Here is a 21,880-nt window from a genome sequence, read left to right as displayed (position 1 = left end):
AATTAATCCAAAAGATGCATATGAAAGCTGAATGTTTGGGGAACCTAGCAAGTATCGATACATTACTGTGGTTTTATCCGTTTGGATAAATGCATATGATGATGCATATGAAAGCTGAATGTTTGGGGAATGTAAAAAGTTACTGTGGTTTCATCCATTGTTAAATACACTTTGAAAAAAGTAATTGTAAAAGTGTTTACTTTTTTTTACTTCTAATTTCCTTATAAAGTGAAAATCATTGGGTTTTCATACAGACGTAATACGATACCCGTTGCATTGATATAATTCCACCCACAATGCACCGCGAAAAACAAAAACGCCTCGATTTTCCGGCGTTGCCAATTCTTCACATTACCAAGTTTCTTTCTTTCAGGTAGAAAAAAATAAACCTGTGTATTTTTCAAGAAACTTACAATTAATGATAGATAAATTATTGAATGCAATCAATTTATTCTAATCAATATATTGAAGTTTTTTTTTGTGGTTTCCAATTACAGTTTTCAACTGTTTAATTCAATTGGCAAATCTAGAGTGCTTGCTGTTCGTTGGGCTTAAAGCGCGCGCTCGTCCACCTTCTAAAAATACCGCCACTTCTGCATTATTGAGTGCAACATTCTTCTATACAAACACCGTGCGTGCGTGTGTATGTGTATATTTACTATGGAAACGATCAAAAACATGATGAAACATCGGAGCAGGCCAACGCGGAAAAAAAAGAAGAGAAGAGAAACGGAAGAAAAACAGGAGCGAACCGAAAAAAGAACGCACGCGGAATTTCAGTTGCCAAGGTTTCAAAACAGACGACGATAATACAATAAAACAAACACGTTCGACTGTAGCAGAAATTCCGCGAATGTTTCGTAGCCTCCTCGTTTTAGACAATTAGATGAATCTTTAACAATGTTTCTAAACTAAATTGTTGAATGAGACTTGTTATGATATCGACAATTGTTGAATGAAAGTTGTTGTGTTTGAGAATCGATAAGGGTTGCAGTGTTGCTTCTTGTTTGCTAGAAGTTATTATCAATGAGTAAGGCAAATGCAAATAAATAGGAAAAGATGGTTAAAATGACTCAAACAAACGTGTTGATACTACGGTTGGAGCGGAAAAAGGCAAAGGACGATAAGCTTTTATTATTAAATGTTTGTCTTTTCTGCAATGCACGCGCACTAATCTCTGTTTGCTCGAAGTCTAATTAGTGCGTGGGTTAATCTACCGTCAGTAATAATAATCGGTATTGTTAATCGCTCTTTGAGAGGGGAAAACACACAAATATTGATAACATTTCGAATTCGCATTACTTTATCTTCGCTTGTTTACAAAAACATTAAGGAAAATGCATTACCTTAATTAGCTTATAGTTCGAATCGAGTTGAGTCATTCCATTTCCAAATTGTTCTACATTGACTACTCTATACTATACACATGGAAATGGAAAATATATATTATAATTATGCTTTTAAAATAAGAACATTTTCTAACAAGAAATTCAAATTTTGAGAAAAAAAACTATTTTTAGAATTTCTTATTGCAACTTTCTTCCAAGTTCAGTTTTTATTTTAGATAGTTTCTCGAAAACCTACACTAACTTTAACAAGAATAATGAAAATAATTGATTTTTACAAAAAAAATTATCGAATTTGTAACGTTTTTAATAAATTTAAACTTTTTGTTCATAATTTTGATTAAGAACTGTAGAATTTAAGTGTGTAATGTAAAATGTTATTGAAATTATAGAAAAGAAGGCTGTCATTTTATACGAACAAAAAACAATTGAATATTTGTTGTAAAATTGACAAAATTATAACAAAATTTAGAAGTGAACTTTTTACAACAATTTCTAAACATTTTCTTTCTAATTTTCTTAAAAACTGTAGAATTGTAACGTGTAGAATGTGTATTGTAATATAATTTAATATTTTCTTGAAATTGTAGAAACGAAGGCTGTGATTAAAATAAAAACAATTGAAGAAATACAAAATGTGCTTGAAAATAGAAAAATTGAGTTTCGTCTTATTCAAAAGTGACAGATTTATAATGAAATTTTATAAATTGCACTTTTATAAATTGAAATCTTAAAATTTTCAGTGAATTTTATAACTTTTTGTTTATAATTTTATTACAAAAAAACTGTAGAATTTAAATAAAAATTTTTTATTGAAATTATAGAAAAGAAGGCTGTCATTTTATAAGAACAAAAAACAATTGAAGATTTGTTGTAAAATTGACAAAATTATAATAAAATTTAGAAGTAATCAAATTTTAAACTTTTTCTTTCTAATTTTCTTAAAAACTGTAGAATTGTAACGTGTAGAAAGTGTAATGTAATTTAATATTTTATTGAAATTGTAGAAAGGAAAGCTGTGATTAAAATAAAAACAATTGAAGAAAATGCTTGAAAATAGAAAAATTAAGTTTCGTCTTATTCAAAAGTGACAGATTTATAATGAAATTTTATAAATTGCACTTTTATAAATTGAAATCTTAAAATTTTCAGCGAATTTTAGAAATTTTTGTTTATAATTTTATTACAAGAAAACTGTACAATTTAAATGTAAAATTTTATTGAAATTATGGAAAAGAAGGCTGTCATTTTATACGAACGAAAAACAGTTGAAGATTTGTTGTAAAATTGACAAAATTATAATAAAATTTAGAAGTAAACAAATTTTAAACTTTTTCTTTCTAATTTTCTTAAAAAACTGTAGAATTGTAATGTGTAGAATGTGTATTGTAATTTAATATTTTATTGAAATTGTAGAAAGGAAAGCTGTGATTAAAATAAAAACAATTGAAGAAAATGCTTGAAAATAGAAAAATTAAGTTTCGTCTTATTCAAAAGTGACAGATTTATAATGAAATTTAGAAATGCACTTTTATAAATTGAAATCTTTAAATTTTCAGCAAATTTTAGAAATTTTTGTTTATAATTTTATTACAAAAAAACTGTATAATTTAAATATAAAATTTTATTGAAATTATGGAAAAGAAGGCTGTCATTTTATATGAACAAAAAACAATTGAAAATTTTTCTAACTACAGAAAGGAAGGCTGTGATTAATCTAAAAACAATTGAAAGAATACAAGATGTGCTTGAAAATAGAAAAATCAATGAAATTTAGAAATCTTAAAATTTTCTGCGAATTTATAAATTTTTGTTTATAATTTTATTACAAAAAAAAAACTGTAGAATTTAAATATAAAATTTTATTGAAATTATAGATAAGAAGGCTGTGAATTTATACCACAAAAAAAAACACACTTGAAGAAAGACAAGATTCAAAATGTTGAAAAATTGTAAACTTTAAATAAATAAACTTTAAGTTCAAACTTTTTTTTCTCATAAAATATAATCAAAAATTGTAAATTAAACATTATTTATATAATTAGATGATTTTCTTGATTAAATTATTACCAGATTTTCTTAAAAAACTGTAAGAGTTGATTGATTTTACTTGTTTTTAAAGAATTTAGACATGTTTGGTAAAAGAATTAAACGTACTGTTAAATCTAAGGTTTCCAAATGATGATGCTTTTAAGCACATAAATGTTGGAGCGAGCAACGAATTCAAGGCGAATCCCCCCGTTATAGTTAAGCATTGAGACCCGCATGAAGAGTTTGTAGCGAATGAAATGGAATACATTGTGAATAAGAGAAGTTTGCACTTGAAACGTTAATTGCGTTCAATTACCGAAGCCCCATTTTATTATCGCCGGAACGAAATCTCAATAAATTACTTTTACGATGAAGAAGGATGAAAAACTTCTTTTGTTGCTTGGTTTGAGGACGAACGATTGGTCGAACGCATATGCATTATTAATGCGGATTTACAAGAAGTCATAATAACAATGATCCGAGACGCTTGAGCAATAACAACTAAAAGAGGTTGAGGTGTCCGTCCAGTTGCTCAACATATCGCACATAAATAAATAAATTATTATGAAGAGTCATTAAGAATAGGAGAAGTTAATTGAAAATTCTTTATCGTAATTGAAACGAACGCGCGAATCGCTAATTGAAACACGATCAGAAGGGCATTCAGCTGATTATGTAAGAACGTTTATTAATTGTCTGTTTTGCTGTTACATCCAATATGCAATTCTTAATCTCTGAAAAGTCAGAAGGGGAGATAACAGAACGTTTCCACTATTAAATTAAAAGCGAATTGAAGCGGAGATAATCAAAGTTTAATTAACACTTTAAACGATTCTCACATATTCCAATCTGATTGAAGAAATTAATCGTTGTCTTTTTAAAAAGCAAATTACATTTATATAATTTATTTCTTTTGTGTCTTTGAATCATTTCAATCAATTTAATCAAAGAAAAACTTCAATTATTTCACATTTAAAATTATATAAATATAGTTTTAAATGAAAACTAATTTAATTACTTAACTTTCAGTTGAATAAGTAAGTTTATTAAACAATAAAATGATTAGTTTACAAGTTAATTAGATATTTTTCTGAATTCATTGGGTTTATCTTTGTTTATCTTTGTTTACCTTTGCGAATTTTTTGAAAGATTCTGTTGATGGAAATGCAACATTCTAAATAGTTGATGTACGAAGAGAGGGAAGATAAGGCCTTTATCTGTTCGTATATATAAACGACAAAATTTTCGTCATTTGACGTGAAATCATCATTTTTTGACTTGTCAGTGCGTGACATCGACCTAAAATCGACTTTTCAGTTTATATTTATTATTTTTTTCCACGTGGGATTTGCGAATTCCGTTAAGTAAAAGAAGTTTGTGTTCTTCGCAGAACTTCATAATAAAGGATGGTCGTGGTGGTGAATCACACGCGCGAAGACCCGGAGGACGAGATGCAACCGATCGATCCTCCGGAGATGATGGACACGGCGAGCACCATCTCCGAGCTGCATCCAATCCTACCCATGAAAGACGGAGAGAAACATCCGATGATGGCCAGAGCGTACAGACCTGTAATAAAGTGAGTAAACTTATTTTATTTTTCCTAGTTGTTTGAGCATTGCAAAAGATAGAAAACCCAATGGCATGTGAAGAGAGTAAAAGTTTGCGAAGGATAAACGTTCAAATTGCATTTATAACCGTTATTATTGTTACGTTTTATCGGTGCGATAAGATTCGTTTCGATCAAAGACTACCAACGGTTCCAATTAACAACAATTTCTTAATAATAACTTTTTGAACTTTAACATCAACATTTTGACGATGATCGAAGTGGAGGAGAGTATTTGTGGGAAGAGTAGGAAAAGGAACTACTCGAGGATGGAAAGCCTTCGTTTCGTTGTGTAGTGCTTTGTGTGCGTTTAGTGCGGTGCCTGCATGCGGGAGAACGTTTGTTTAAATTGTTGCGCAACGCAATTTTGCAGAGAAAATACGTGCAAAACGCTCCATCCACGATGGTTACCATCGTTTCCAAACAAATGTACGTACTTTTTCAACTGTTTTATCACATCACGAGCATTTCAAGACCATCTGTTTTTTTTTTCTCATAACATTTTGATAGAACTTTCATCCAACTTTACAAAGTTTTTCGTTTATTTAAGAAACTGAAATATTTCATAAATTAAGTAAATAAATGACAATTCTTTAATTTAGGACAAATTCAAACTAATTTACTCAAAGTTGTTATTTTTTCCAATAAATTTACAAACATTTAGATTTCATTCAACAAATTTTACTGCAAATTTTCAAATAAATTGAAAAATATAGCTAAGTAAAAAAAATCTTTGTTTGTTTATAATTTCCTACGTGATGTTATGGTCTTTTCTTTAGATAAAAACTCATAGTAATTATAGATTTTAATAAAAAGTTGATTAAAAAAAATCCAATTATTGTAGATTGTAAATGTCACAACCGGACTTTAATTCATAATAGACTTTGTTTAATCGAATTAAAACAATTGCGCTTTCAGTCCACGGCCTTCTTAACTTAACTCTTTCAAATTTTGTTTCGTTGAAAAGGAAAACAGTTGAAAATATGTAACAACAAATTTGATTTACTTTTGTTTTTTTTTATTCAAAACTTTAACAAGTTTGATAAATTATTTGTTGAATCTCATTAATTCTTTTTACTATAATCTATTTATTTCATGGTAAAATAAGAAACAACTTAAACATTAAGATTTTAATTAATTTAATTAATTATTTTAACAACGAAACATTTCCGAATGTGAGTCATCTCTGTTTCGGAATTAGATAAGAAAATCTAATTAAAATTATCTCATTTTTTAATTTTTCGTCTGTCGTTTCAATTAATTGCAAATATTTAAACTGTAAACTGATCCGAGTTTTAAACTTAAAAAATTGGTAATGTGTATCGACGGTTACCAAGGTTAAAAACAAAAGCATATCGATTTGGTGGCGCTCTCAAGGATATTCTCGATGAATATTTCGTTTTGTTAAGAACGTCGCCGCGTGTTAATTAAGAATAACTAATTAAATTTTACGTTTACGCAATTGAAGTAATCTCGAAGGAAAAATCTAAATTGTTAATATTTTTTTTTTTGAATAAACTGATTTGGACGGTTTTTTTTTAGAAAATTGTGAGTTCACAGTTTATCGATGATCTAAAAACGGAATGTGGAAACCGCAAAGAAATGTTTGGATTTGCGGAAACCGCAAAAATCGAGTCGAGGATTGAAAACAAAAAGAAAATTGCGATAACGATTTGTGTGTCTCTCCTTCATGATAATAAATTTATTATTTCGCTTTAATTTAAGCGAAAGTTAAGCAATTTTCGATGGGTGATATTTGTCAATTACACAGTTTTATCGTAGCTAATTCATTTGTGTAATGGACGGTTAGCGAATGTGGGTCCTAACCAATTTCAACTGTTTATCAATTGCTTCATTTATTTGTTTTTTTTTCTATGGTATAGGGATTCTCTTAATTATTTAACTTGAATACTTTAATGTGTTTCTTTACATAAGAATTAGTAATCTACAAATGAGTAAAAGTTTTGCTGTTTACTTGGAAGCTATTGTGTACTTAACTAATGCTTTGTTAAATAAAGTTTATTGATGCTTTAATGCTAATTAAGAACGTAATCTTTAAGTGAATGAAAACTAAGTGAAATGAGAATTTCTGTAGATATTTTATGTTTTGTTGCTTTAAGAAGAAAAGAAAAATTGTTAATAGTAATAGTTATTTGTGGACATAATTACGTTACTAAGGAATGTGTGCTAATTGTAGTGTTCGAATCTACATACATTTCATACAAAAACTTATTTGTACACTATTCACCTTCGCATTTATTTATATTTACATAAGCGTATCTTATTGAAATCATCACTTTATAATTACATTTTGAACGTAAACGCTTCAGATTTGTACATTTTATTCTATAATATCAATATTTTTTGCCTATTAATACAACATTTCATGCTTGAAATCATGCTAAAATTGAGTTTTATTTTGTTGTATTTATTGAAGTTTGTAATTTATTTATACACATATTGTGTTCGAATGTTTATTGTTGTATATGATTTGGAGCGTACGAAGTAAAGATTATTTTGCTTGTAATTGAACGCATGATTGGAAACTGTTGCAACTGGAGCGTTTTATTATTACGCTTTTGTCGTATGGAAATATGTAATTATTTTCGTTTTTTGCTTTTTTTACAGTGCGATGAAGGCTGTGCCTTTGACCATCAAGGACATGACGACTGCTATAGATCTGCTGGAGACTGCGGTTCTTCAACAAAACATGCCGCTGATGAAGGAGTGCGTGAGGAACGTGGACAGATTGCTGAACAGAGAGAACGTGCTGACGGTCTTCAGGAAGTTGGGATGGTTCAAGAGGATGAAACCTACGGAATTCGAGCCGTCCGCGCCGCCTCTTGTGGAAGACGAGAGGCTGAGGGATACGGATTGGAGCGAGGACATCCTCGAGAATTTGTGTCACAATTGTCTTCTGCTCATCGACAAAGAGGCTGAGTACGTTTTGCAGAGTCCCGAGTTCGTTGAGCTGGATTACATGGAGGTTTACGAGTTGTTGGTGAGGGATTCGCTGGAGGTGCAGAGCGAGATGAGCGTGTACGTGGCCGTGTACGATTGGGCGATGGTGAGGATCGAGCAGAGGAATCTCGGGCCGGAGAGGATGCCCGAAGTCCTCAGGAAACTCCGCTTCACGCCCAGGTATTGCCTGATGAGCAGGAAGGAGTTTCACGGGAAGTTCTACGGTGTTATAAAGGGGCCGACGAAGAGCGGCATGTTGAAGCCGATGGACGTGCAGAGGATACGTTACTTCTTGGAGGAAAAGTCCAGAGGGAAGAAACCGCAACCGCCGGATCAGTACCAGATACGGAAGAGGTGTCCCGGCAAGCAGATTCCCAATGAGCTCAGTGAGATCAGTCTGCAGAGGCACAAGGAACTCATCGCCTCGCACAAGTCTAAACCGTCGAAGAAGGACACCTGGATCATCAACTTCCTCACCTGCTGGACGGCCGTTTTCGATTGACTGTGCGCCTCTTCCCGCGACGACACCTACATACGTTACTAGCGGGTCTTCATCGGATCAAATCATCATCATCATCATCACCATCATCGTCGATCTCATCACGTAAATCTCTCGTCACAATTACTTAATTGCATGTGTAATTTATACCAAAAACTTGAACCATTATATCGATGTTACCCACTTATCTCTAATAGTTAGTTAATCGTAGTAATCATAACCGTTTTCAGTTTGTTCTTTTTTTTTTCTTTAAACTGATGAATTGAAAACTAATTTTACTTTATTTAACACAAATAAGTTATATTTCTTATCTATGTGCCTGTGATTTGTTACACTTTATATTTTTTATATTATATATAAAATCAAATTAATTATATACATTATATATTTACAAGAATCTTCGTTCAGCAAATCAACCAAATACACATAAGAAAACATACAACAAAAGCTGCTTAATAGTTTAGTAAACTAATTACGTAATTTTTCACAATTATATTTACTGATTTCTTGATTTTCATTGTTGCTGAACTTAGATGTGAGAACAGAGATGCTTTTATATTAAAATAATATCGTGCAGGCTGCGATGCAACAGATATAAACAAACGAAAAAAAAATAGAAATTATGTAAAAAAAAATGTTGATTCTGTTGCATCAAATTTTAACTAATTAATTAATTAAATATATATATATATGGAAATTATAGGGTTTCTGTTTGGGCTGGTTCCCAAAAAAAAAATTTACCGTTGTTTATTAAAGAGTCTATTTAACCAAAATGTATTTACTCTATATATATATTTTACTAAATACTATTGGAAAAAGAAAAATTGATTTGTAGTTTTTTTTTGTGTTGTAAATTTTCAATATTTTAATAATTTTTAAACTGAATTAGAAAACTTGAATTTTCTGATGTGGAATTGTAGAGAAGAAGGAAGGGAACTTTATAATTTTTCTTTATGTTATTCTTGTTGTTGTTGTTTTCTATTATACTTGTTTGTGATTTTCGTAAGTAATCGAATGATATAAATAAATTAACGATTATAATAGGAGAATCAATGTTTCGTTAGTTCTATGCGAAATAAAACGCTGAAATGTATTTGCTAACAAGTGTATTCATTATTTGCATCCTTTCATTCATAACTGAAAATCCATATTTCTCTTGCTCTCAAAATTTATTATTTCTCTCAATTATCACGTATTAATATTTCATTCGTGATATTTGTAGTTATTAACTTGAAATCAATTGTCAAAATTAACAAAAGTTCTTTTGTTAAACAAATGAAATCTAGTGTCGTTACGTGTCATTGTTTTTCCACAGTTATAACAATTGACAACAAACATAAATTCGTACACCAGACTTTCCAAGTTGGACATTTATTGAGTAAAAGGATGGATAATTAAAGAAACAACGCATCAATTACATACATAATATTTTCTCTTTCTTTATTTCAGTTTTCTGCGACCATCATCATCATCACAAATAATCGTATCTTTCTATTCATTTCCTTCATCCTTCTTCCTCTTCAACAATGGCACACTGTACAATAATATATATATATAGTAAATAAAATTAACTTTTTTGTTTGTTAAGAATAATGATAATAATAATATATAATATGTACATATACATCAATTCTCACGTTAAATTGAAAACTCTCTTCGTTTATTTTTAATCCGTCTGTTATAATATAATTAATTCCAATCCAATCAAATCCATGTTTAACATTCAATTTTCAAACAAAAACGAAATCAAATGCGTTAATGATTTTGTTTTGTTTCGGTTACCAAGGCACTTCTTATTTTTGTTTTTTTTTTTTGCAGACACAAACCTACGTGATTAAAATGTGAACAACAGTATAATAATAATAATAATTCGTTAATAATATTGATTAATAGTAATAATAATGATCACCTATATCATATAATGCCTCGTGTTAACAACAATATCAACAACAACAACAACTATAAAAGTAATCACTTCCAGTATAAAACTATGCAAAAAAAATATAATAATAATAGAAAATAGTGCTATAGCAAATAATAAGAGTAAATATATATAAGTTTATATAATATATTAAAAAAAATGAAAAGATTCACGGAGTAATTATAATTAATCATGATTTTTTTTTTCGTATTTCGAGGAAAATCTCTGAGATCCCTTTTCTGCTTAGTTTGCTTTGTTCCCCCAGCATCATCCAACAATATTTATATTTGTCTCTGATCTAAAGTAATTGTATTTTTTTTTTTTGAGATACCCGGCGCATCCGCTCAAAGTAAAAAATACAGTTTTCTTTCTCAGCTTTACACATTTCCAATGTATTTCATCCCATCTACATGAACATTCTTTTATATAAAATATCTACGTAAGCAACGATCCCATATGATAAACTCTGAAGGATCCACGGACTAATGGTAAGCTTCTTCAAAGCCGACTTTGTTTTTTTGGTGGGAGGCCGAGAGAAATCGAGCTTCATTTATCCGTTGAGCCTTCTCATTTATTCGCTATTTGGTTTCACATTAAGGTAAGTTTTGTGTGAGTGTGTATGAATGAATGAGTGTGTGTTGTAAGTTTAAGTGTGTTTCTCTATGCGTGAGGTATATAACGTTATTGCATACAATTATTACTAGATATTATGCGCTTACTATTTATATACATATTATTGACACATGTAAATTGGGATCAAAGATTCTACTTGACAATTCAATTGTTTCACCTTTTGTTTTTGTTTATATAATAAATATATATACGTATATATTTATATGGAGGGAAGTGGCTTTCTTGTAGTATTCCACATACTTTTTTTTACACTGTATCACAGCCGAAAATTCACATGGAAATTTTTAATTCATTAATATTACACATCCTATCTAAAAAACAAACAACAAAAAAAAACTAAATGTATCATCTCATCATCTTCTCTGTACAAACAAACGCGTACTCAATCTTATTAATTATTAACTATATAGTGTACATATATATTTATTTATTTATAAATGGGACATGTTTATTCGAAAAGCACGATTCTCTAGAAAATACAACTTCTTCATTCGTTTCTCTCACACAAATAAAATATATTCTCTATATATTTACAATTATTATTAATATTTTTAATATATAACAATTAAAATTCGTTTAAAATCTAAATTCGAGCAAATTTATTTCATTCAATTTTCCTCATTCGTGCAACATTACTTAAGTCAATTTGCAGTTGTTTTTCCGTTATCGTTAAATAAAATTTTGGATCACTCAAATTGAAAATCTCGATTGTTATGGAAACGAGAGTATTTCCACAGCAACTTGATTTAGATTTGTTCAGAGAAATGCATCGGAATAAAAACAATTGGATTAGATGATAACAAATTTATTTTATTTTATTCCCAAAAAATATATATATATATGTGTGTGTGTGTATGTGTTTTTGTTTTTATATTTTTTTGATAAATTTTCGATTTAATTCTTCATTTTCTTTCTTTCTTCTTTTTTTTTTTTTGGTGAAAAGCAGAAAGTCATTTTCCTTTCCATTATATAATATAATATAATAATAATATTTATTTATTTACTTAAAACTTTTTTTCTTTCTTCTCCTTCTCCTTCATTCTACCTTCATTCTTCATCTTCTTCTATATCACACGAGGTCCGTCTTGAGATCGACTCCACGAAACTAACAAAAATAAATCCGACAATCGAATCGAAACAATCGAAGAGAAATAACAAAATTATCACTGAACAATAATAATACTCGTCTCGCTTTTCGTCCTCTTTCTCTCATTCTAATTATATATATATATATATTTACATATATAGATTTTTTAATATATTTTTATTTTTATAAAAAAAAATGTTTTTCTTTCGTTAATTATTATTATTATTATTATTATTATTCCCATTAATATATTGTCATGACAAGACTAATTGATGTGAGTTCGTGTATAATACAGTAAGTTTAAACAAAACAACAACAACAACGACAACAAGAAAAAAAATCCATTGCACTAATAATATAATTTTCATATCAACTTTTTTTTTTTTCGCTCGCTTCAAATGTGAAATGTGAGACAGAGATCGCTCCTTTTCTTCAAATATATATACATGTACATATATATTTTCTCTTTTCTTCTTAACTCGACTCCTCTTCGTTTTATACATATTTACAAATCAATCAACAAGAATATAACATCGTCAACAACGACGCTTGTGCTTTTTTGTTTGTTTTCGTTTTTCGCCATCTAGGATCCGTTAATCAATCCATGCGGATGACCCGGGCTTCCGGTTCACCATCGGCGATCTGATCGGGTGCTGACCACCTCCGCTTCCGGTCAGGCGACAGCGGAGGAGGAGGAGGAGGCTGCGACGGCTGTTGCTGCTCCTTTAACAGATTGTTGACTAAGTGCAGATGGTGCGGATGATGGAGGTGTTGCTGCTGCTGCTGCTGTTGCTGATGAAGATGATGATTCTGCTGCTGCTGATGGTGGTGCTGGTGATGGTCTCTGGCGGAAATCGGACGCACCGTCATCGACGTGGTCGTGGCCGTCGTGATGATGGTCTCGCTCCTCGCTGACGGTGGTTTCGTCGTCTCTGGACCGCCGCCGCCGCCCTCCTTCGGCGTCAAACTGATGAGGATGTCGCCGACCTGCAGCGTGTGCACCTTCAGACCGTACGCCTGCAGAGTTCGCTCCTTACTGCACGAGGCCCAACCCTGCCCGTACACGAAGAACGGATGATCCAGCGCCGATTCCACATCAACCTATCCAAGAAAAACAAAAAAAAGGATCAGTAAACAAGTTTATTGTAATTTTCTGAAATGTCTGCACATTCACTAAATTTCTCAATTTATCAGGATTTGCTTCTTTCCAACAGCTGTTTATTATTGAATGCATAGAAATTCTTAAGAAATTTCGTAAGAAACGCGCCTTCAGGTCTGGAGTCGCGTGTAGGCGTCTATCGTGTTGCAACCATGAATTATCGCACCTCCAAATATGCGTGAAGCGCGATTGGAAAACGCTGTAAATCTTCTAAAATTTTTCGGAACGAAAATTCAGAGAATTAAATTTGGAAAGTTGTACTTTGCGCTACTTCTGTTTGATTACGAGTGAGTGTATTTGATTAATACGAAAACTATAATGTAATTTTTTTTACGTAAGAGATGCTAATTAGAATTGTATTTGGGGCAGATCGGAAAGAAGAGGTGCGGTGCTGTTTGTACGAGAGCGTCGTAGTTGTTGTTGTTGTTGTAAGAGAGAAGAGGCTTTAATTGAGAGAGTGTAGTGTAGTAATGTAGTAGTGACCTTGAACGTCCCAGGCCTACTCTGCGGTCACAGAAAGACGAGTTTTCTTCGGCCTCTACTCTTCGGACAACAACAACAACACCAACACCAACAACAGAGTAAAAGACTGGCGCCTCTTTTACAACTACAACACCAGCAGCATCGTCTCTTTAAAATTGACCCGCATATTTCACCTCTTCCACCTCCGGAGATACGTGAAAGGAAATAAGGAAGAAATAAAACAACAAAACACGGCCCCTGCGATATCGGAAAGTATTTCTTTTTTTTTTGGAAAGTTTTACCTTTTACACGCACATCCACCTTGGCCTTGCCGCGGGCTAAACGAACAAGCGCGACCGATAAAATCCGGGGCTTTTCATCTCTTCGCCAACTAACAGCGTTTTAATTGCCGCTTCCACGAAAATCAAAGCCAGTTTTGACCGTGTTCTCTTAATTTTATTTTCTTTTTCCCCTGCACGATTATGAATATGAATGAAACAACGCGCACCAATTATACATACTTGTTGGCTCGAATTGGAAAAGATTTCGGATTTAGTTGTGCGATAGTTTTTTAGCGTTGGCTTCGGAATTCTTCAACATTCGCCATCAAAAAACAACATTTCATCTACAGCTATTAAAATTTAGTAATCTCTGATATTTATGTTTGTTCTGAATAGTACTGGAGTTGAGTTGTTTGGTGTTAAGTCTGTAGAAGTTATAGTGTTTACGTAAATAGGGTTATTTCAACTTGAGGAACGTGGGCCGTGAGCCAAAGGAAATAGGTAGTATAGATTGGAGAGAACGTGCTAAAATTAAAATTACCTGCGTGCGTCGCTGGTTGTAGCTAAGGGTGATGGTGGCGGTGCCGGTGATTGGGTTCTCCACTATCTTCACTACCGTGCTGTCTGCCAGCCGAAGGTCCTCGCATTTCTCCGCCGAAAGGACGAAATCCTCCGTCCGCATATCCTCTATGCGCTTGTAATCCCCGCTCGCCAGCTGAATGAGAGAGCCCTTACTGAACTTGGCCTGCACCACGTTGTTATTGTTGTTGTTATTATTGTTGTTGCTGCTTTGATGCTGCTGTTGCTGGTGGTGGTGATGATGATGGTGGTGGTTCAGATGTTGGTTCAGATGATGGTGGTGGTTAGATTTGTTGGTGGCTGGGGATCGTGGAGGCGACGTGGCAGACGTAGAAGTTGAGGATGGAGCGGATGAGAGAAGCGAAGGCTGTCGTTGCAGTTTCCGATGGTCCCGCTGCAGATCGAGCGGAGAGTGTGGTGCCGTCGAGTTGGAGGAAGATAAGGTGGAGGACGAAGAGGTCGAAGCATCTTCGGGCCTCGTCAAGATGCGATGTTTCAGAGATCCCTCCTTTCCGGATGGCACCTTGAAGGAGGGATGCTTCCGTTCGCGCAGCACGCTCTGTCCCGGCTTCACGGACGTCGAGGGTGGACTGAAGGTGGACGCCGCTTGCGGGGAGAGGTAGGTGCCCGACGTCGGCGTCGTGGGCGTCGCATAAGTTTCCAATGGGCTGAGGGGCGGCGGCTGCTGCTGCTGTTGCTGCTGCACGTAACTGGTCCTCAGCAACGGGGTGTACGGGGACTGGTAAAGGTACGGCGCTGGCGTCGTCGGATACGGACCGAAGTTGGGCGGATGGTACAGCCTGGCGTAGGCCGTGTACGACAGCTCCTCGGAGATGTCCTCCTTGTGCTGCTGCTGCTGCGTCAGGTTCACTGGCGCCACCGCCGGCGGCGATGGATACTTGCTGGTCGGCCGGTGCGGTTGTGGAGCCAACCTCGTCCCATTCGTCATCCCATTATACCTGAATTAACAAAGCAACAACATACCTTCTTTAATAAAAACGAAAATGTGCCGATATTATCAAAAATATATGGAAACACTTGCAATTAATTCATGGAACATCTCACACACGTTACACGACCATCGATCGTCTGATCGAAAACAAACTTCAGTAGTCATGGAAATCAATGAAACAAAACTCCGTAATTCAAACGAAGTCTTCGATTTCATTGTACGACTTTGACGTTTCTCAACAAATTTTGTTTATTAATTACAAAAGAGAAACGCTCAAAAGTAAAGCACACTTAAATGTTGTAATAGGTTTAAACAGGAAATTTGTAATTTGAAAGAAGTCAGTTATTTATTTATTTATTAATACCATATTACATAAATTGTTACCTGATGAGTGTAATTGGAAGAAGGATTGTTGTTATAATTTACCTGTTTGTAGAAGGCAGGGGTTTGGGTGCGGGCCGCAGAAACTCGGGCGGCTGTTTTGGGGGGCCGCGCCAGGGCTCGGGGTAGGTCATGTAGGGTATTCTTCCCTCCACCCCGGTGGAAATCATCGGCTCGGAGCCTCCTCTTCGCCCTCCTAAATTGCAGAAAATTAACAAAAAACACAACAAAATGCATCAGTATCAATAAGTTGCGTTTCCTGTAACAAAGAACAATGGTAATGTATGAACGACGTCGTCATCGTCGTCGTAACCGCAGCAGCAGCAGCATCGATCGATCCAAGTTTATGAATCGCGCGCTTCGAAGGGGCTTTCCTTTCGCGCACACATCAACAACATCAAGAGAGAGTGAGAAAGATGTTGTTGATGATGTGCGGGAGGAGAATGGGAGACGGGACAAGGCCCCAAGTGCAAAATAGACTCTCTACTTACTACACTACTACTCCCGCCTACTATATAATACACACACACACACTACACACTACTACGAGACTACTACTATATTGCTGGCGGATCGCGCTTTTGTTTTTCCGATTTAAATAGATCCGGGTGGGCGGATGTAGAAGAGGGCGGTTGCGGCGAACGACGAAAATATTTGCAAAATATTTCAGCAGAATGAAAAACACACACACACACACACAACTGAACTAAGACACTCGAAATAACGAAAACAAAAATAAGTAAGTCTCTGAGTCTGACTTACGTAATATCTTTGCTGTGTGCGCGCGCGAGTGTGAGAGAGAAAGAAATAGATGGAGGAGGTGTTTACTTTTTTCGGTTGAGAAAGGTTATGCGCTCGCTCCTGCAACCTTCGCCTTGCACTACACGACTTCTCTGCTTGTATCATTATTGTATGTTTGCATGTATACATTATTATTATTATTTATCGCGCCTTATTGCGAGGAAGAAGGAGAAATACCGAGTTGGCCTTGACTCAAAGCGTTGGGAGGAGTCGTGCGTTCGTCCATTGTTTAGACTTAAGCGACAATTGTAAATGAAGAGGTGGGAGAGGAAGGTTGATGATGATAATGATCGCTATCATCAAGAATGCACACACACTTTCGCCCAGACTGAATGCACTCGTTTTTCTATCCATATTGGATAACGACAAGAACAATGATAATCATCATCATGAATCGATAAGATTGCGTGCATGCCATCAATGGAAAATCATATTCAATTGTTCGAACAGACGATGATATCATTCCTTCTCCTTGCAAACCGAATTTCGCATTGAACACGAACGGAATATATTCATTCATTCATCAAAAACAACATACAAGAACAAAGCGAAATTTCACATTCTTCATGCGAACTTGATATATTTCGATAGAGGAATTTACAAAATATTTGCACTGCAATTATATAGAAATTAAAACTAAATCAATATCAATTGTTTTTCCCCCCCATTAAACAATTGATATTCCAACAATTTCAATTCTAATTTATGAACTGAATTATTTTCTGATTTCGACCTTAATCAATGAACCAACTGTTTTTTTTTTATTCATTTTAGCAACGAAAAATTGCATCATTTTATAACGATTATCAAACGAGAAATGTTTATTATCTAATCGCGCGACATAATCTAGCACTTCGAACCAAAACTTTTTTTCAAAATCTTAATACTTTTATATAAATTATATGTAAATCGAATCTTTGGAAACTTATGAATTATTTACTTATTTACACGTAAAAAAGTTTAAATTATAGAAGACACTCTAATTATTAGCGATTATTTCTGAAAACTGGTAAAGGTATTAAACAGTATTCTTCGATATTGTAAATTCATAGTTGAACGATTCAAATATGTAACTTTGAAAGAGAATGTATTCTCTCTTCACTATTCTTGTAAATAAACTGTGTTAATTATTCTTCGTCTCTTTTAGCAGAGTGAACGAAACGGATCGTGAGATGCGTGTGTGGTATACGTGACGAAATGCTCGTAAGTTTCGGAAACGAAATTTTTTTGGGTTTATCGCATTTTTTGAATCAGTTTGTATACAAATTCGTACGCTTATGGTTTTTCAAAAACGCAATACACTGCAAAACGATGCTTTTCCAACGATGATGAACAATTCCGTGGTTATTTTTAGATGCTCCTAATGTTTGTTTTCCTGTTAATTTCGTGTTCCTGGAAATCGTGCGGCTCTGTTTATTTAGTCACGTTGATTGCTATGAGAGAGCTTGTTTAAGTGAAACTTTACATCGTAATTAGACGTCGTTCAACTAATAAATACTTGTGTTCTTGGAAATCCAATGATTATGTTCAAGTTCGTTAACGTTCTTCAATATTAAAGAGTGTATTGAACTAATCGTACTTTAAAAACTAAGTTTATATGTTAGTAACTACTTCTAAAAGTTGTTCGATTCCAAAGAACTAAATCTCGAATTCCCTCTTTGGTAGGTAATGTTGTTGTTGTTGTTGTACGTTTTCGCAAACAACTTCCAAATGGATGAAGCTATTTTCGAATGTAAATAGTCGATGGAAAGCTGAATTATACGAGCCCGTTGGCACACATCGATCATTCTCGCCAGTAGAAACGAGAGGACAAAAATCGCGAGAAAATTGCGAAATACGCGCGGCGTTCGCTTTTGGAAATGTGCAATTAAATTTGGAAAATTGCAGAGCGCATATTTTTCGGACGCTCGAAGCGAATGCTTTCACTCGTGCAGCACAAATACGAGCTGCAATTACACTAATTATTTAACAACAAACATTGATTTCGTTTTGGTGTTACTTATGCAACTTAATAAGCAATTTTAATTGTTTGACGTTTGCAAAACGTCTAAGAAAAATTGATTACATTGGCAGTTTATATTCATTCATTTGGTTATGAAGAATTTGCTAACTAGATTATAGTAAACAAATTTACTGAAAAATTGACAGTTCATTGATATTAGAATTAGTTGGTACTCTTTGCAAACTTTAATGACGTTTGTGAATTTCAGTTAGATTTTACGAACGTAGATGGCGACACTATAGAAAACTTAATATATCGGAAAGGAAACGGCAGATTTGATTGTAACAAAACACTTTGCACTCATAAATTCGATTAATGATAGTGTGCATTGTTTTATTTAATAGAGAAACATTAGTAACGAATTGTAAAGTAGTTATTGCATTGTAAAATTTGCGATACGATTATGAGTGTGATGAATCGAGTTGCGGTTTTTCGGGCAGGAAATTCGCGTGCGATCGGAGGAGATAAGGTCACTATTATCGGGCCTCCATTACGTACACCGATACATATATATATATTTATAGTATGGGCGGCGGTAAATAGTTTTTTTTTTATATAATGAGTGTGTGTATCGATTGTAGGGATTTATCGTTGAATCAATAGCAACAATCAATTGAATGATGTGGAAAAGCTGTTTGCTGGAAGCTTCTATTAATAGATGATAACGTAGTTGGTACTTTCTTTCGCTCTTACATTCTTTCCCTTTGAAAGTCTGCGTTATCAGACGAGTGGAAACTTACTGTACTATCAGTACTTTATTAATATATCTATACTTATTAATACGAGGCTGTCGGAGGGAAGGTGGAGTGGAGCATAAGTGTGTTGTGTATTAATTTTTTTTTTAGTATCGATTCGAGCGCACTTGAATGGGTCTCTCTCTCGTTCTATTCCGAAGCCTTCCCTCGCTCTTTATATATATCTAAGTGTACTATTTTTAGAGTACACTGAATAAAGGTTGTATGTGAGTGTGTACTTTCATTGATCGCATTTATTTACTCTCCTCCTCCTCTTTCAAACGACGTCGACTACGACTAGAGAAACGTACACACTCACCGGACTACTTGTACCTTGCGTTGCGAAGGACCTTTTTCTCTTCCTTTCTACACTTCGATTCACTATTAGAAACATCACCACTACCTCCTCCTATATAACAACGATAGCTGCAGCAGCAACATGCAAAGAAGCAGCGCACCTGTTCCTCCTTCCTCTCCTCTTCATTCAACGTACTCATCCTTCTTCTTCTTCGTCTCCACCTCATCGTTTAAACACGAGACTTAAGTTGACAGGAGTTGGTCGAGTTCATTGGGAATTTAGTTGCGAAGGTTGGGGGCGGCTGCTGCTACGACGCAGGGCGTGATCGACACGTGCGGCCTTGGCAGTGACCCTTTCTCGTGTACTAACTGCAACAACTGCCGCCGCCGCCTCCTCCTCTTCCTCCTCTTTCACCACCGTCGCCCTCTTCGCGCGCAAACGCCACGCCGCCTCCACGTAAAATGTACATTGGAGGCGGCTTCAATTCAATTCATCGAATCGATTGCTGCCGCCGCCGCCGCCTCCTCCAGCTCCACTCATTCCGACTTCCAAATAAACCGTCCATCAATTGAATTCCGCACCGACATGTTATGAATAACCGCCGTTTAAGTACATTCATTAAAGGCCTCGACGCGTCACACAAACATTCATACATTCGCTCCATATAATTATGATTATTACGATAATCCATTCTGCTCAATAACCATTTTTTTTCATATCAAATTTCAAAAACTTCATTAAATAAATCAGCTGTTTGGTTGTAAATTTTCGATCGATTTCCCACAAGTTTCATTTGTTCCATTGTGAGTGAGTGTGTACTTTACTTCTGGCTTTGCATGGCTTTCCGTTTCGTTCGCGTAGAAGAAAGTGTGCGCGCACGTTCTTCGCCTCGGTTTTTCGTTTCCTCTGCTGCCATTGAATAATGATCTATTTATACCAATTACACATTCCACGCGGCAAACAGTTTGTTCCTGTTACTTGTAAAGCCGTGGTAAAGTTTGTTTTTTTTTTTCTTTGCAGTATAATACTAAAAATAATCCTAATCCCGTTTCGATATTGACTTCACAGCAGTACATAGCTCACTTTCTCAATTGATTCCCAAATTACCTCCTCCTCATCACCAAACTCCTTTAATATTTTAAGATTCAGAGCAAATGAGATGAAAGTGGAGCGATGATGATGATGTTGTTGTTTATGATGCATGCAAGTTGTTTTGTTTTGTTTTGTTGTATTGCGGGGTCAACCATTTATTGACTCCATTAATAAAAACACATTTCATCGCCATGGAAACCATCGCGTTACGATTTTCAGCTGGTCGCGAGAGAGAAACAGATGAAGGGAGCAAAACAAAAGCTGTGAGCTGATAGTGGGCGGATCGTCGCGTGTGTAATTGTGCGATGGCGATGAAGAGAAGACGGGGAGGACAAAGACCCATCAGCTTGAGGTTGATACCCTAATAAAACCTGAATCTCTCTCTCCATCTCTGCTTCCTCCGAGCTACAAACCACTTCTCTCCTCACTCACTCACTATATCCATCCATCCATTCAATTTAGCTTAATTTATGTAGCAGCAGCAGAAGCACACTCTCATACTACTCGCCCATTTACAATCCCCACACACACACACACATACAAAAGGAAAGGAGGTGTGAGGTATCCTGGTTTTCCCCCCTACGATGTGGGAGGGTAGAAGAAGTACGGGATGGCTGTAAATATTGAATGGGACTGGGCTGCTCTCACTCTCGCCCGCAACCGGCTACATTTTCCCCGGAACACATCATCATCCCCGACCTTGGAAAGTAAAATCAATGCAGCCTAGCGTGGCGTGGTTGCTACGGCGACGGCGCCCATTCATCCCCCGGTTGTTACGCTCGACGTCGCTGCCAACCCCCCCGGCCCTCGCCGTCGTCCCATCCGAAAAACCCTTTCACCGTCGACTCTCTACTCCACTCCGCCGCTTCCAATCCCCGCCCGTCCCCGTTTGTAGTACGAAGGGAGAAGAGAGAGACGATTCTCAATGACCTACACACACACATCCGCAACCCCGCATACTCATACATAGACGCAACCCTCACAGAAACCGGCGCTAGGAGAGACTGCACCAACACATTATTACGTTCACCGCAAACCGAACACAAGAATAC

General features: G+C 34.9%; 2 protein-coding genes across 2 annotated transcripts in view; one reads left to right on the top strand and one right to left on the bottom strand.

The window, feature by feature from the left end:
- Positions 1-4,775: 4,775 nt before the first annotated feature.
- On the top strand, positions 4,776-8,685 carry LOC108569472 (the record flags this gene model as incomplete). Its single annotated transcript, XM_017931035.1, is given in 2 exon segments — positions 4,776-4,956; positions 7,615-8,685. Coding segments are annotated over 2 exon segments (1,008 nt in total). The 3' UTR covers positions 8,450-8,685.
- A 3,631-nt stretch (positions 8,686-12,316) lies between these two features.
- The window catches only part of LOC108569478 (myosin-G heavy chain-like), a gene marked incomplete at its 5' end in the record, with an annotated part of 15,286 nt that continues 5,722 nt past the window's right edge, over positions 12,317-21,880 (bottom strand). Inside the window, 3 exons of the mRNA XM_017931044.1 lie at positions 12,317-13,188; positions 14,531-15,527; positions 15,947-16,097. Of these exons, the coding sequence (XP_017786533.1) occupies positions 12,685-13,188; positions 14,531-15,527; positions 15,947-16,097 (1,652 nt within the window). The remainder of the gene's footprint in view (positions 13,189-14,530; positions 15,528-15,946; positions 16,098-21,880) is intronic.

This window comes from Nicrophorus vespilloides, unplaced genomic scaffold, assembly GCF_001412225.1.
Source record: "Nicrophorus vespilloides isolate i.1.1-1 unplaced genomic scaffold, Nicve_v1.0, whole genome shotgun sequence".
NCBI lineage: Eukaryota > Metazoa > Arthropoda > Insecta > Coleoptera > Silphidae > Nicrophorus > Nicrophorus vespilloides.
The sequence above is the reverse complement of the archived record's forward strand: the minus strand, read 5'-3'. Positions and strand labels throughout refer to the sequence as shown.